The sequence below is a fragment of the Gasterosteus aculeatus genome, chromosome 8 (genome assembly GCF_964276395.1).
Source record: "Gasterosteus aculeatus chromosome 8, fGasAcu3.hap1.1, whole genome shotgun sequence".
Classification (NCBI taxonomy): domain Eukaryota; kingdom Metazoa; phylum Chordata; class Actinopteri; order Perciformes; family Gasterosteidae; genus Gasterosteus; species Gasterosteus aculeatus.
The window spans coordinates 20989930-21007182 of record NC_135695.1 but is presented as its reverse complement, the minus strand read 5'-3'; the positions used below and the strand labels follow the sequence as shown (position 1 = coordinate 21007182).

The window sequence follows — 17253 nt, the reverse complement described above, 5'->3', positions numbered from 1 at the left end:
CTCGAGTTCCTTCTGATCGAGTAACGTGAGAAGATCAATACCACTCCTACGTCTGTGCATTCTTAGCTTAGCTTAGCATAAAACCAGAGGGAAACGCTAGCCGGGCTCTCTAGAAGAATGTCTTTCAGCATTTCTAGAACTTTTTAAACAACAACCCTTCTTTTTATATTTCTTATTACAACTTGATCGTATTTACCTTTTATCACTTTGAAATCAAATGAACAATTATTTAATATTGGCTTTTTCTTTTTCTTTCATCATTTTTCGTAGGCGTTAATTGGGGTGCTTTAGTCTTTTCTTCTTCTTTCCCTTTCATCTTGTTTGTGTCTTGTCAATCATTTCCGTTTGAAAGGTGCTTATGAAATTAACCTTATTTAACCTTATTTTATTGGTTAATCGTTGCTTGATGTGTTCAAAAATGAAATAAAAGTTTAAAAAAAGAGTTTCACTGTGACCTCAAAAACTTTTGTTGTGAAGAAGTGAAGACATTTGACATTTGACAGACTTTGATATAAACTGTAACTTGACCAACTGGTGGAAGTGACTCCAGATGGAAATCTGTTCTTCAGCGTGAAGTAAGTCACCAGATTCAAATGTTATCATCGTATCAACGCTTACATTCCTCAACCAAGACACGCTTCATATCACCATTTCAGTTTTAAAACTGCATTCTTAACTACTTTTAGGTTTAGTGAACAAAACCAGCACCTCAAGTTCCTCCCCTGACCCGCTGACCCCACTTGACCTCATCAGGTTTGCCAAAAAAACAATAATGATCCGAACGCAATAATCCTCACGACTTTTAGTCCCTTGGATTTTCCTTATTAGCTCAAGTCAGTCTCTTAACTACAGCTGTTACTCACAATGATAACAAACAAGTGGTCCTGCTCAGAGCATCCAAATGTATGTATGATACATACTATGTATGTATGTATGTATGTATGTATGTATGCATGCATGTATGCATGCATGTATGTATGCATGCATGTATGTATGTATGTATGTATGTATGTATGTATGTATGTATGTATGTATGTATGCATGTATGTATGTATGTATGTATGTATGCATGTATGCATGTATGCATGCATGTATGTATGTATGTATGTATGTATGTATGTATGTATGTATGCATGCATACATGCATGCATGTATGTATGCATGCATGTATGTATGTATGTATGCATGTATGCATGTATGTATGTATGCATGCATGCATGCATGCATGTATGTATGTATGTATGTATGTATGTATGTATGTATGCATGTATGTATGTATGTATGCATTCATGTATGTATGTATGTATGCACGTATGTATGCACGTATGTATGCACGTATGTAGTATGTATGTGTGTATGTATCAGGAATATGTGCAGGCTTCCCTCCAAGCTCAACTGAAAATGAACTACTCCTACTACTACTACTAGAAAAGAAGCTATCCCGTCTGAACATCCATCCAATGAAGCACTAGAGTAACACTGAGAGGCATATCACATAGAAGCTAACCTTACTGGCTTAGTGGTGCTTTTCTAAAAGCAGGGCATATATACAAGTTCCTTAAACTACAACTGTGCATCCGTACAAACAGGATTTTCAACATGGTGCCCTGGGAACAGAAGGTGCCACCGTCACGTCAGCTCAGAATCCGTCCTCATTTAAAAACTCATCTTCATGAAAAAGTGGCATTTCAAAATTTTGAGGAAATAGCAAAAGAAGTAGCAAAACCAGACCACGATTCAATGACTACGCCTACAAGCACCATACAGTTGTTATTATGAAAAAAACAATACGTGTTGACACGGCTGATAAAACTGAATAGTCCACTCATATTCCCGTTCACAGACGTTGTTGACCTCGTGCCTCTTCCTACTCCTCTTCTTCATCACCAGTGACGGACTCGCTCTCTTCTGCGTCCCAGCGTGTTGTTCATCACGTTTGAATTTGGAAGAGTGAAAGATCAGGAGCTTCTTCTGCTGCTTCGCTTCTTAGCGCCACGATCTGTTTTTACCAAAGTGTTCCATCGAAAAGGTCGGCGTTGAGATAATTGTATCCAAAAACCAGTTGATATCCAAGTCCTTCATAATGTTTATAAGTAGGAGGGTTTCTCCTTTTTTTACTACTGGACGTGCGTCTCTGTTCAAACTTTACAAACTGTAAAAAACCTCCTAAAACCAGCAAAATATCGACAAATCACACACGTTTTCATCTGAAAAGGAGCCACCTGAAATAGAACTGAATACCCAAACAGATTATTACTTCAACATTAAATTGAGAATATTGTCTTGTATTATTCAGAATATTAACGGTACATTAATGTGAATGCAAACGTAGTCAGTGAAAGTTAAATGTGGCTTCTGGCAAAAGTAACTGCAGGAGATTTCAGTGCATTCAAAATGAGTAATCACACTCTGAAGGCAACACATTTAGCATGGCTATTCATCTGCTTTTGACAAGGAAGCAAAGTCCTCACTGTTCCCCCGGCCCGACCTCGTACACCTGCACCTCCGGCTCCTCTGTACAAAGTGAGAGCTGCTCTGGCGCAGTGACACATGTAGAGATGTAGCTTTGCATAGCATTCGGCCTGGCTGTACACGTCTACTGCGGACTCGAGGAAAATTAAAAACATTTCACAATTTGGCAGAAACGAACCAGTGACTGAAGTTCTAAAATGAGATTAAACAGTTTTTAAGGAAAGAAAATCGTAACTCAAGGCAACATGAAGTTGACGGACATGCAATGTTATCCAATGACCTAAAAAAACACTTCCATTTACCTCTTTGCACCTGGCATTAAACCGTGTCTCATATTCAGATTGCATTTACTCTGTTCCACTCAAACCACCGAACGTCACTTCCTCCTCCTGCTTGTATTGCACCCACAAACCTTCTCCATGACTTACTTGGGATAAGAAAGGTTCACCTGTGTACCTTTGACCGACGAGAAAGCCCCTCGGTCTCGTCTTGATAAATGTCCTTTCTCGCCAGTAGCGTAGCTCGCTAACTTGCCGATGGTCGTTTCTCTGTGGTTTTCGGATCAGTCCTGCAAGATGTTCCTCCAACATGTGGTGAGAGAGGTGGTCAGTTAGACCACAACCCGTCCTTGACGCGCGTTGGGTGCATTTACACCTGGACTTTCAAGAGTTCACGCTCTATCCGAGCAGCCAAACCACGTTTTAATGCCAAGTGTAAAGGGGATTCTATGGTAAAAGTGGTGTTGTTTTTTGTTTGCGTTCCAGTGGTGAAATCCTGAAGTGGTTTTCAGGAGGATGGAAGATCTTAAACTGCTCCTTTGATCACTGGCTCCCTGTTGAGATACGTGGCCCAGTACACCAGGTTGAAGGTCCCAAAAAGCACCGGGAATACGATTCTGGACATCTTGTCGATCTTGCTGACACTGTTGTAAGTCTTTTTGGGGTCCGGGGCCTTGGTCTCAGAAGGTTTGAGCTGAACAGCCGTGCTGTTGGAGATGGTAGAGATGGACGAGTCCTTCGTGAGGTTGGTCGTGTAATTCACGCCGGACAAACAGGTGTTGTTGGGCTTTTTAGACAGAGCCAAATGGTCCTTCTTCTGTGGGGCCAAAGAAAGAGCAAAGACACACTTCGGTTAACAGCACAGTAACACGCGCACATACACAAAAACACAAAGGCAAGAATGAAAGATGGAAAGTGGCGATCGATGTCCTTGGGCGGCGAGGAACTGGAACAACACTGACCGACTGACGCCGATTCATCTCTTAATTCGTAATCATGTGTGACTCCTTTCTCCATTTCCACAAAGAAGATGGAATGAAAGCAGTCGAGAAGAAAAGAAAAGCCACTCAAAAGCTGCTGTGGCATTAACTTGTAATGTAACATGCTAGAAAACCGCGGATTTCGGGAGGGATATTTTTCATAACGTAACCGCAGATGTAGATCAGCACTTCAGTTTTTCCCTTTTTTCAGTCACCAACCAAGAGACGATACTATGAAAAACGACATCCAGACATTCACACAACAACAACATGATATAATAACATGACAATGGTGAGGACCCCACAACGTTAGTCAGCTGGGTCTCCACACACACACACACACACACCTTGGGCTGCTGGGCCTCCATCGCCTTCTTTCCATCCCAGGCCCAGCTCCTCTTGGTGAAGTAGTTGACCGTGGCGAACTCGATGAGCGCGGAGAAGACGAAGGCGTAGCACACGGCGATGAACCAGTCCATGGCGGTGGCGTAGGCCACTTTGGGCAGCGAGTTGCGAGCGCTGATGCTGAGGGTGGTCATGGTGAGCACGGTGGTCACACCTGGTGGAGCAGAAAGCCGGGTCACCTTTGGCCGAACGTACACATCGACCGCGCAAGCGAGAACAAAGTGTTTCCATTTGCAGCGCGACTTCACCGCGCCGGCTCACCAAAGACGGTGCGCGCCGGCACCGACTCCCTGTTGAGCCAAAAGGAGACCTGCGACAGGATGACAGTCATGAAGCACGGCATGTAGGTCTGGATGACGAAGTAGCCGATCTTCCTCTTCAGGTAGAAGTGAGCCATCATCACGGTGTATTGACCTGCAGGTGAACAACGAGACAGAGGACGGGGACACGCGGCGGATGACTCGGGCACTGGAGGAAATGTTCAAAGATTCGGCCACAGAGTTGTATTAAAGAAAAACTGATGGTGTTTCATCGAAGCTCTTAAACAGATGAGAAAACACTTCACGGAGGAGTACACGAACCCTGAGGGGATTTTGTGTTGACTGTTCATTTATTGGGGTTAATAGCGTTTACTGGGTACGAAATGATCTATATGGAGAAAGAAAGATTTTAGGTTTGAGGGGAAAAGAGAGATTGGAGTCAAGAAATTAGTGCGACTTAAAAGTAAAATCAATACAAGCAAACCAAGGTCTCAGACACGTGATGATGGTGATTATGATGATGAACACAGTGACCACAGTGGGAGCAGTGTGCTGCTGTAAAGGCGCCCGGGGAGCAGTCAGGAATTAGGTGTCCTGCTCAGGGACACTTGGACACGGGGACACGGGGACATGTAGCAGCCAGCGTTCACTTCATGCACCACCGTCGCCCCAAGTTCCTGTTTGAGGTCCAGCTTGGCGCCATGTGAAGTGCAGTTTTCGGCTGTGTTGGCTTCCTCGTGCGGCCGCTCAACTTAAACCGACTCATTGACAAAGCGGCTTTGGCGAGTAAACCTTCACTTCACCGGTCAATCAGCTGACGGTCTCCGTCCCTCTGATGCACTAAAGGAAATCCACAGACGGCTGCTGCTTTCTCAACATCAGGTTTTTCTGTCCCGCTAATCCCTCGACACAATCTGCATCCTGTGCGTGTCTCTCTCCCTCTCTCTCTCCCTCTCTCTCCCCCTCTGAGTGTGAGAGGGACGGACAGCCGGCCCCATTCAGGACACTCCTGATGGGGGGGGACACACATCCTTTCTGTTCTGACGTCCGAAAACAGACCTTGGATCAGCGGAGATTACCAGCAGGTGTCCAGGTCGGATGAGTGAGGCCGGGGGGAGAGGGAGGGGTTGAGAGGGACGCCGGCAGAGGGGGGGGGGGGAGGAGGAAGGGTGAGAAAGTTTGCGCCATGCGGCGACGAGCATCGTGTCTTTAACGAAGGGGGGACACGCTGCGCTGCCTTCGCTCCGAGGACGAGCTCGCTGTGGGGGGGAGCCGGGAGGGGGGGGGGCGAGGTCGGCAGGCGCGACCCCGCTCTGTCGTGACCTCCTGATGACGGGACCCCGGAACCGGACGGAAGCCTCACAGGCGTGAAGGGAAGAAGATGCGGTTGTGGTGGATTTTACTGGCGGGCTTGGGGAGCGTCGGCGGCGAGCTGCCGTTCGTGGGGGAGAACGACGCGGCGATGCTGGTGGACTGGTGAGTGCAGAAGACATAGCGACGGTTGTCTCCTACGACAAATTCCTGTGTCTGTGTTTTCACGCTCCCGGGCTTAACCTGTAAAGGTCAAAGGTCACCCTTTGGCTTTGCTGAGCTGTTCTCGGCTTGTTAAAGAGGGCTTGTACCTCAGATTAGCAAAGCTAATTAAGGCCGTGGTGTGTTTGTCTGAGCAGCGCATGCTGGGTGTCGGGGGGGCGTGAGGGGTGTGTGTGGGTGGGGGGGGGGGGGGGGCTGAGGGGGCGACCACGTTTGGCTGCATCAACCCAATGAAGCACGGCGACACATGAACAACCTGCACGCATCCATTATCATTTACATAGCAGAGTTGAGCAGACGCCGTACAACCCCCCCCCCGCCCCCCCAACTAATGTGTCCCCGCCGGCGGCGGTGACATCACTGGGTAAAAGCACAACTGATGGGCCTGCGTATGGATTAACCCGACACACCCGGATAAGTGATTTCTGTGGTCTCTGTCAGAGACAGCTGGCCGACACGTTCCCAAATCCTTGTGATTCATTTGTTTGGGACACTGTGATAACAACACGGAGCTGGGCGGGGGGGGTTAACATGCTGATGGATCTATTTATATATATATATATATATAAATACAACATTAAGTGTCATTGTAACAGACGATGAAGGGAGGTGAAGTGAGTTTAATCCTGTTCCGTTCTCTGCAGTCACAAAGAACTAACGACGGAAAACACATCTTGCGTAGCTGCTTTTTTACTGCTGATTGGTTACAGAAACGACGCACTTATTTGGCTGTGGGAAAAAAGACGGCTGCATACAAAGAATAATGGCGAGAAAAAAGGGTGTTTGAGCGCCGTTACAAAGCAGCGCTTTAAGGTCCCTCAGTGGAGGGGCTGTAAAAAGCTCAGTGGCATTTATTTCCGTTATTTCTGAGTGAGTGAACGAAGGGATGCCGCCTTGAATTATGGGTATAATTATTCCCTGAATGAATCTCTAATAGTTTAGTACATTAACAAAACGTGCTGTCCTCTCTAATAGTTGAGCCTGTTAGCATTAAGCGGTGTCCATCACGAGGAGCGCTGCGCGTCGGTACCTCGGCTGGTGTAGATGTCCTCGGTCCCTTCAGTCTGACCGATCAGATGGTACTGATTGAGGCGGGAGCCTTCCTCTGCCACCACCACGGACTTGGCTTGTTCCCCAGACCACATGTAGACCACCTCTGAGACGGGATACGCATCTACGACAGCAGCACAGACACAAGGACACATCCAATCGTGATCTGCATCTCGTTTAAGCTGAAAAGGCCCAAATGATTTGAGTAGATGTTAGTGAATTGAATGGTGAATTGCACACGCACACACACACACACACACGCACACACACACGCACACACACACGCACAGAGCGGCGGAAGCCTACAGGTGCATGTTTTGTTTATTACGTTTACCTCTCTTGGCTTTCGTTGTTGTCGTTGTTGTTTCGTTGTACTTTTACCAAGAGTTTATGGATGTGGAGGTTTTCTTGTTGAAACTACCTTTTAAAATAATTAAATATTGCCTTGCTTACAGTAAAATCCCATAGTTATTTTCTTATTTGAACACTCTTGTTGTGAAGCAGCAGAATCGGCACATGTTGTGTGCGTTCACCTGTTCAATCAGTGACCTCTGAGCTCTACAATGATTCTGATCTCCTCCTCGTTGATGCTGATTTGCTGATTGAAAACACGCGAATCGCTAAAAAAGGAGCCGCGGCTCTCAGGCGCCGCGCTGCAGCCTCACGCATCGTGCACACGCTCTGAATCTGCAGCATTAATCCAACAACTGTGGTGTTAGAACAGGGGGGATTTAGATTGACCTCGGGCCTCCCGACGGTGGATTATCGCCTGTGAGACGCGCCGCGTTGTCTCCACTGGGTCTTTGTGCAAGTGCGTTACGTCGTCGGTTGAGTCAATTCTTCTTGTTGTTGTCCGTTTATTTTTGGAACGATCGTGATTTTATTTTTTAAAAGCTCAACCTTCGAAAATAGACAACAAGATCCCACTAACTTGAAACTATAAAGAGTGTATTTGGTTTTGAAGATGCAGTCTGTGCATGTCCTTCTTCTCCACATTCAATAGCTCCACTTTATTTTTAAAAGAACAATGGTCTGTAAATGTGTTTTAAAGCTCGTTGGCTGCCACTAAAATCGCTTTTTACAATTTCACTGCGTTTATGTAAATGTGACCGCATGCTTAAAGGTTGGTGGATGGTCGAATTTAAAATGTATAAAATGTTATTGATCGATTCCACAGTGTTTAAAAGTCTGGAGAAAAAAGGTCAAGCGGAAACAACAAATACTGTTTGAGTTCCACAGCGTTGAAGAAGAGTTGGGAGGCTCAGCTTTAATCTACTACAAACTACATTATCCAACAATGACCAGTTGTCAAGCCTTTTTTAAACCTGTTCCTATTTCGTGCACGAGAGACCATTTAGATCCCACTGAGGAAATCCATCACTTCCTTTTCCCTCCACGGAGGCGGTGGTTTGCAGATGCAGATTTCAGCGCGTGGACCCAAAGGTTTGGACCGCTGAGGACGCGGGCCGTCTCCTCACGAGATGATTCTGAAGAGGACACAGATGAGCTCACCCAGTGACGGGGGTCCAGAGAGGTGATTAACAGGCAGGTCCGGCTCTCATGCTGAGTGCCCCCCATTAAGGTCGAAGGGTTAGCGAGGGTCAACGGAGACAACGGGACACACTGAACTGCCCCACGGTGGCTGTGGCGGTTCATAAACTCCCTGCTGCGCGGTTCCATGCGTGATGTTTCACGATGATTTAACCTGCAAGTTGTATTCGTTGCACTTATGCCGGATTTTGCTTTTATCAATACGTCAACTTTTCGTGCTTTTCCGCTTTTTTTTTTACCAGTGAAATGACCCGTTTGCTTCCTGCGGTGGACTTGAGTGGTGTTTACGACCAGTGCTCAAAGTGGGCCGGTACTCTACGCCCCGTCCGTCCGTCCGTCTACGACAGACCAAACATGGCGTCCGTGAACGCCTCCTGACTCAACAGCAATCGCCCTGAATCTCGGGCCTAACCTGTATTTAGATCTTGTATAATTAAATCAAGCAGGTTTTGTTAATCCACATCAGAGAGCACGCGGACCGACGTGGGCCGGGGTTACTTCCTCAGATTAGACCCGTCCTGGTCATGGCGTCCTGAGGGATTTAATGGCGGTCGGCTGACCGCACGAGGTGCGATTACTCTCCTCGCCTGCGCGGCAGGGAAGACCTCAAAGCCTAATCTTAAACCGACACAACGGGAGATCCTCAAATGTGAGGCCTCTTAAGCGGCTTAGGAGTCACGGGGAAGCCCGGGCACGTGTCACACGCCTGGATTAGCTTTGCATGAGCAAGGTGTCGGGCTTTTAAAGGTTACCCTGGTGGTAAATATAGGCTGTGTGTGTGTGTGTGTGTGTGTGTGGCCGAGGCAGGAGAGCAGCTCTGACACAATGATTAATGGTTTAATCAGGAGTCGTGTGTCGGCGTCTACATGGTTATTTCCTGCACCGCGGCCACAACAATAAGGCTTTGCACCAGAGGGACACGGGCTGTCGAACACACACAGGTGCATCTGCCCCATCCCCCCCCCCCCCGGGTCCAACCCCGTCCCCCGTCCTCCGTGGATAACAGACGTGAAGCATTGTACGCGTGGTCTCATTGAGAAGTGTCGAAGTTCACAAAGAAACTGAATAGGAGCAAAGGAATAAATGTCCTTCATATTAAGAGGAAGTATGAAGCCCGACCTTTTGTTATTAAAGAAAACAGTAACACTCGAGTGTATTGTCGGTAACACACGCGAGTGTACGTGGGTCATGCGATGCGATTGGACCGGAGGTTTAAAAGCCACGCGTATTGGTGGATGCGGCCTCGCTGTTACACACATGTGGAGCACATTAAACATCTGCTCTCTGGACATTCAAAGCTGTACTTTGTGTCTACTCACAGCTTCCAAATTTCAGGGGACAAGCGTGAGCGTCCATTGGGAAGTCCTCCAGCTGCATGGGACACTCTGCCGAGATTGTCAGTCTGGAAAACGGAAGCCATTCACCCAAAGTCACAACACATCATCAGCATCAGCATCATCATCATCAGCATCCTGATCATCAGTTTATTTTACTCTCTGATTATGAATCGTTTCTTTTATTTTGGGTTTAGTTCAGCCAGCGAGAACCATGTTCCGTCTCCGTCGGTGCCTTCGGCAATGAGCCGCTGAGCCGCCAGAGGGAAACCGTGAAGGTTCCCGAGGAGGACGATGGGCGGCGAGGTGGAGCGAGGCTGCCACCTGTCTGTGGAGCTGAAACAGAGCAGGGAACCAAACGAAGGAGCTCTTCTGTGTGCAGCGTGAAGCACGGCGGGGTGCTGACGTCTCCTGGCCACCGACATCATCCCCATGACTCTAAACACACGCTGCTGGTAGATGGTCTACATAGGAAGTAATATACAAGGTGCTTTATACTTCTACCTCAATACTTTTAAGAGGGATGAACTGGACCTTTTCCTGCACTTACCTACTTTTTACACCTACAGTAAAGACTCTATCATTTGACCTAAAGCATAAGCTTCTCTACGGTCTATCTGACTCTAAAAGGAACTTACTCAGAGAGTAATGGAGGTTTGAAAATGTTTCTCTAACAACGCATTACAGGGGCCATCGTGACGACTTTGCTAATGGCTCGTGGTCTTTGACCATGTGAAGCATTTCCTCCAACTTCCTGTGTAAATATTTTATCGGGAGGATTTATCGTCCTGATAAGATGGAGGCGTGAAGGTGGGTGTTTCTATGAGCAATATATATTATCTCTTTCTACATTATGGGGCCCATTGAGGATTTATTATTTAGACCGTAACCTGATGCTCTCAAAAACCATCAATTAAAGCATGAAAAAGATTAGAATGCTTAGATGTGGGAGAACAGTTGGGGACTGAAGGGATGCAGAGCGGAGTGTAGTGGAACTTTAAAATGTTCATTATAAGCTACTGAAAACACAACAATTCCCAGTTTTAAGTTATTATACATTAAACAACTAGAGAGGATCTCTCCACTGAGAAGATCAAACCTTCTTCTCCTTCATATCTTAAGATGCCAGCAAGGAGTTTGTTAAGTTGCTGAAGCTCTCTTAGCTTTTTTTCATAAAACTGTTGAATATCAGTCACACAAGAACCAGAGAATAAATTAAGCTACCTGTTGTGATTTTTGTTTGAATCACAATGACTTCGACTCAACACGTTAGCCTTTGTGCTACTGGGTTAGCCTTTGTGCTACTGTGTTAGCCTTTGTGCTACTGGTTTAGCCTTTTTGCTACTGTGTTAGCCTTTGTCCTTCTGTGTTAGCCTTTGTGCTACTGGGTTAGCCTTTGTGCTACTGTGTTAGCCTTTGTGCTACTGTGTTAGCCTTTATGCTACTGTGTTAGCCTTTGTGCTACTGTGTTAGCCTTTGTACTACTGTGTTAGCCTTTGTGCTACTGTGTTAACCTTTGTACTTCTGGGTTAGCCTTTGTGCTACTGGGGTAGCCTTTATGCTTCTGGGTTAGCCTTTGTGCTACTGGGGTAGCCTTTATGCTACTGGGTTAGCCTTTGTGCTACTGTGTTAGCCTTTATGCTACTGTGTTAGCCTTTGTGCTACTCGGGTAGCCTTTGTGCTACTGTGTTAACCTTTGTACTTCTGGGTTAGCCTTTGTGCTACTGGGGTAGCCTTTATGCTACTGGGTTAGCCTTTGTGCTACTGGGGTAGCCTTTGTGCTACTGTGTTAGCCTTCGTGCTACTGTGTTAGCCTTCGTGCTACTGTGTTAACCTTTGTACTTCTGGGTTAGCCTTTGTGCTACTGGGGTAGCCTTTATGCTACGGGGTTAGCCTTTGTGCTACTGGGTTAGCCTTTGTGCTACTGTGTTAACCTTTGTGCTTCGGGGTTAGCCTTTGTGCTACTGGGGTAGCCTTTATGCTACGGAGTTAGCCTTTGTGCTACTGGGTTAGCCTTTGTGCTACTGGGTTAGCCTTTGTGCTACTGGGTTAGCCTTTGTGCTACTGAGGTAGCCGTCGTGGTAAAGTTACCGACTTTGGATCACCGTTGGTTCCTCGTGTGCTGGGAGAACAGTCCACCTAATCTGACACAGTAGCTAAAAGCAACCCTCAAAACACAACCTAAGAGTCACTTTCACCCTCGATATTTGCAGTGTGGACACAACAACTTAGAACGATGAAAAATGTCATTTCATGAACATTAGATATTGTTTCTATGAAAAAATCCTACACTGCCTCACATTGGCCCTTCAACGGCTGTTCACCTGTCCAATGCAGGTGTAACACAAAACGCTATGAATCTCGTACACCAGTCATGCATGTCAATATTCTATGCAGTTACTGTGATGCGAGCAGGGGAAGGAGGAGCACCAGGTCAAGCCAATCATTTGAAGTTCCTCCCCTCCCGTGTCCACTACGAGGACAACGCGATGACGCATCAACGCAGCACCAGCGCACAGTGCGTGGGCTCGTCGCCGCAGCGGGGGTCTCACAAGCCACCACCTGTCACAGGCCGAGGGACGGCTCGGTCCGCTCTAACCGAAATTGCAACGACACTCCTGCACCGCAATCGTCACTCTGGGATTCAACGTCTCACTCGTCGGTCTGGTTGGTTAGCGGTGAACCCGGCGGAGGGGCTCACCTCATGGTGTAGAGCAGCGTCCCGTCGTCTTTCAGGCGCAGCAGCTTGTTCGGTGTTGTCATATTGTGGGCGATGGATTTCTTGCCGTTGAGGAAGAAGGTGTCCGGAGTCCAGATGTTACTGGCCAGGAGGTTATTCAGAGGAAGCATCTCCATCGGGCCTTTAAAGCAAAGCCTTTCATCTTTCCAGCTCTGACGGAAGAACACGTCGATAGTGTATTCCTACAGGACGAAGCGCATGATTTAAACACATCAATTGAGTAGCACAACTACGACAGGTGTAACAGGGCCGGTTTAGATAAAAGCAAAATGAATAATAATGTAATCAGGTAGAATCAGCCATGATGCAAATGCTTTGAACGTAGTGATGCGTGATGTCCTTGTTTTAATAAGTAGATCACACAATCAGCATTAAGGCTGGATTTGATCAAAATAATTAGTTACAGGAGATGACAACTTAATAAAAGAAGCTTCTTACCATTTCAGTGTCAGAGACCGGACCAAAGCTTGTGACAAAGATGTTGGTTTTGATCTCTGTCACCTTCTCTGTAAGAATAGAAAGAAAATTGATTATTTTTTAGCCCTAAAATCCCTTTTTTTTAATTTTTTATTGAATACAAAGGCTAGATGCAGGTTTTTGTTTTCCTTGATTTTACAGAATTCAAAGTAATTCATTATAAATCCCCTGATTTTAATTCATGAAAGTATAATTTGTCGCAGCGTCTACTGCACATAAAGCAAATACTCACTTTTACTGGAAAACGTTTAAATGTTTAAACAGAAAAACGTTTTCATCAGATTCTGCATTGAGAGAAGAACTGGGAGGACAAACACAAGACTTTCAGCCAGGAGACCAAGCTGTGGCTCGCGTGAAATAACATGAACTTAATAAACTTAATGTAGATCACGTTGACTACGTAAGAAGCACAACAAAACAGCAAGAGTGGCGGGACAAGGTGGCAGGACAAGGTGGCGGGACAAGGGGGCGGGACAAGGGGGCGGGACAAGGGGGCGGGGCAAGGTAGCTACCATGCCGCTTTTATTCTGTCCCTCGCTTTGACCAAAAGAATGATCAATATTCTGAATGCTGCTGCTGTTTCTGATTCACACATTTGGATGAAAGTCTGTGAGAGACTCGGTCATCCTTTGAATAAATCAATATAAAACCACAGTACCAGTCAAAAGTTTGGACACACCTCATTCACTTCGAGGAGAAATTCCAAAGAAAGAACATTTTCTGTGACACTCAACACACAGAGGTTCCTAAACTGGACGAAACTTTGTGATTGAACATGTGTGTTTTACTCTTTATTCATGAGAATACGTTTAAATGCTGAACGTCCTCGACACCACGAGGCCAACAGAGCAGCTCGGCACAACGTACACAGCAAATTCCACTCTGTGAGGTTCGGCCCAGTGTGAAAAACATTACAGGTTTATCCAAAGCAACTTACATTGCATTTTTAACCCATGGTTTCTACATTTCAGCCTGCTGAGGAATTAGGGCTTAGGTGTCTTGCTCAGGGACACTTTGAACCTGGGATACGTAGCAGCCGGGATTCAAACCGCCAACCTTGTGGTTCCGAGCTCGCCATCTCTACTCCACGCGCCACAGTACAACACCAAGAGGTTACATTTCAAACCTATCAAAGAGTTAATTTAACTCTACTGAGTGTCGCTGAATGAATCTGATCCTGACGCTGAATAATGACTCCAGCTCTTTCCTACAATTGACTCTGTAAGAGTTGAATCAACTTTTTGCAGTGTGATTTCAACTCTGCACTTCAACACTTTTGCCAAACACCGGAAAATGAACGCTAAGGATTTTGCTGTGTACGCCTGACCATCGTGATGCAGACAACGGGGAAATGTGCACCTCAAAGTGGGATGTTCGGATGCTAATAGCGTTCACTGTACAAAGTCTATTGGTGTTGCGATCTAAATGTGATCTATTTCATTAAAGCATTAAGACACTAAAAGCACAGAGCGGCAGAAAAAGACAAGTGTCCTCATTTTATTTTAAAGACCAGATTCAGCATCTTTTCAGAGAATCTACGGAGCATCTACGCCAACAATAAAGCTGCTGTTTTATCAGGAATATCGGCCCCCCTCAAGGTCACGGCGGCACACTTTCAGCTCACTGTGACATCAAACCACACGTAGAGGAGGCAGACACGTGTTCTCGGGTGGAATGAGGAGACAGATGTTCTCCGCGTGGCTCTCATCTATCCAAACAAATCTTCTTCCATCACAGTCTGGAGCTCGGCGCATGAGACATTTATAGAATGACATGTTCGGGTCTCCCCCGCCATCTGTGTGGTCGTCCCAATTAATGAAATGTGGAGGAAATGACAGCGGCGTGGAGGCGTGGAGGCGTGGAGGCATCCGGGGAGCCTACCTCCCAGTCCAGGCCGCAGTCGGTTGTCATACCCGTCCAGCAGGCCGTCCAGGATGCGCGTGAAGATGGTGATGTTGTCGTTCAGTTCGGCCTCTTTGGGGGTTCCGGCTACATCCTGGGCGAGGCTGCAGGTGAGAACACCCCCCCCCCTCAAAGTCAGACTCACTTTCAAAAAGCCAACTTGAAAAAAAATGCATTTCAATCATTCAAGAAAAAACAGAACCAGAGCTTTTTTTTTTTTTTTTTTAAATGTGTATCTCTTCCGTCGGAGGTTGTTGAAGACCAAGTTCCCAGCAGTCAGTTCTCACCTCAGACGGCAGGCGATGCTCACAAGCAGGACGCAGACCCACAGACGTCTCATTGCGGAGCTGCAGCACATTCCATCGCCCATTCCTGAAACAACACGTCCAAAAGCACAGGAACTGCAATGTTCACTGGCGGCTTCTTATCAGAGCGGCGTTTATTACATTTGTTTTCCTGCAACCAAAAATCACAAATTTGCCCCCCGGAGGACTTTGGAATCTGTACAATTAAAGAGGTCTAAACGAACAAACGGCTGCTTCTCGTTGCTGTTTTCACTGTGGAAACTAAATGGCAAACATCTCTGAGGAGACAGCTGCTCGTGACAGAGCTTCTCGCATGCAATAAACTGACAGCATCCCAGCACACGATGCAGCACCCAAATGTGTGTGTGTGCACGGGTACAACCTGCGCTTTTCTAAAGAGCAACATCTGTACAGATGTTAGCCCAAATAAAAAGAGGAAAAAAAAAAAGGCTGATCATTCAAAGTTGTCTCCACCTCACTGCAGGCGCCTCTGGTCAATCCCACTCATGCACCTCCTCTCTGTGAGTTGGCGACGGACACGCTGAGCTGCTTGTACACCTGCACAATGTCACATCTGCACGAGCACAGCTGTAAATCCCGCTAATCGGGTCCGCGGCGCAGCGGGACTCTCCTCCTACACAGAAGCCCGCATCGCGCATCCAACTCTCCAATCCCCTTCGGTGAAAGTGTGATGCCTACAGTATCCCCGGTGCAGGGTCCCCTTCGTCCTCCTCCTCTTCCTCCTCCTCCGGCAGCACGCCGTCAGCACGCCGGCCTGGATGTCAGCGCTGCGCACACCGCACAAGACGATGCGCATCCAACTTCTTTCCCTCTTCTCTCTGCCCCGCGGATATCTCACACGCAGATCTCGCTGTTAGTATTTGGCATCAATCCTGCAGAGCGGCCGCTCCATCCAGAGAGAGAGAGAGAGAGAGAGGGAGGGAGGGAGGGAGGGAGGGAGAAGGAAAGGGGTGAAGATGAAGATGATGAAGATGTGGACTAATTCCACAGTCAGCGAGGTTTATTTCTCCCCAGAGCGATTAAAAGGTTGGCAGCGGTAATGCAAAGGGCTTCATCCCAACACTTGTGCTGACTGACCATCCTTTGCCCCCCCCCCCGCGCACACACACAGCCCCCCGCCCTCCCTCCCCTCTGAGGAGGAGCCGCGAGCTCTGCAAGAAAATCCAATACAATGGCGAGGTACAATGCAAATAGACTTTTGGTGCTGATGAAAGAGAGGAGGAGAAAGAAAGCGCCGGTACTGCACGGAGGGGGCGGACTGGAAAGAGTAAGCATCTCCACAATAACACGAACCTCCAATATTATCATAATGCTTCAGCAGATAGAATCCTCCCACACACCTTTATTTCATTATGTTTAACTTCCATTGATTCTGACAGCGTTTATAAAAGTCAGCTGTGCCACGTGGTTAAATTGAGCCACTTGTCATTATTCAACACAGGGATGCACAACAAAAACACAGTACTCTGTGCTGCATTTTCGTTTACATTGTAATAATTAAAACACACAGATACCTACAAATTAGATCATTGTGTAACTTGAGACGTTTTGTGTTTACTTCAGACTCTTGTCAAGAGAATCGACATAAAAGTGAGACAGGACGTCAGGTGACGTGGTATAATGAAGACCAATGAGGAGGAGGTTGTGGTGGGCGGAGGAAAACAAAGGGGGAGTTACAATCAGGACGCCGCTGTTTGTGTCCAATTGGATGAGTGAACGCGGGTAGATAAATAGGTAGACAGCAGGCCAGACCGGCAGACGGGTAGACCGGGGGGTAAGCAGACAGGTGGACCGGGGGGTAAGTAGACAGGTAGACAGGGGGGTAAGCAGACAGGTAGACCGGGGGGTAAGCAGACAGGTAGACCGGGGGGTAAGTAGACAGGTAGACAGGGGGGTAAGCAGACAGGTAGACCGGGGGGTAAGCAGACAGGTAGGCCGGGGGGTA

At 47.0% G+C, this 17253-nt stretch overlaps 2 protein-coding genes across 4 annotated transcripts in view; one reads left to right on the top strand and one right to left on the bottom strand.

The window, feature by feature from the left end:
- Nucleotides 1-240: 240 nt before the first annotated feature.
- gabra5 (gamma-aminobutyric acid type A receptor subunit alpha5) lies at nucleotides 241-16198 on the bottom strand. 2 transcript variants are annotated; one of them, XM_040183841.2, is made up of 10 exons: nucleotides 15987-16198; nucleotides 15270-15354; nucleotides 14962-15086; nucleotides 13042-13109; nucleotides 12565-12785; nucleotides 9849-9931; nucleotides 6959-7102; nucleotides 4397-4549; nucleotides 4078-4289; nucleotides 241-3567 (listed from the first exon to the last, which is right to left on the bottom strand). In XM_040183841.2, the coding sequence occupies exons 2-10, from the start codon at nucleotides 15350-15352 to the stop codon at nucleotides 3277-3279; spliced, it is 1380 nt and encodes a 459-aa protein (XP_040039775.2). In that variant the 5' UTR covers nucleotides 15353-15354; nucleotides 15987-16198; the 3' UTR covers nucleotides 241-3276. The 2 variants fall into 2 exon arrangements, with proteins under 2 accessions (XP_040039775.2, XP_040039776.2); XM_040183842.2 differs by lacking the exon at nucleotides 15987-16198 and adding an exon at nucleotides 15762-15903.
- gabrb3 (gamma-aminobutyric acid type A receptor subunit beta3) overlaps nucleotides 5567-17253 on the top strand; it is a 29734-nt gene continuing 18047 nt past the window's right edge. Inside the window, exon 1 of one of the 2 annotated variants that reach the window (XM_040183836.2) lies at nucleotides 5567-5871. In XM_040183836.2, coding sequence (XP_040039770.2) covers nucleotides 5777-5871 — 95 coding nt within the window. In that variant the 5' untranslated portion in view covers nucleotides 5567-5776. The remainder of the gene's footprint in view (nucleotides 5872-17253) is intronic. The other variant, XM_040183835.2, reaches the window with a different exon arrangement.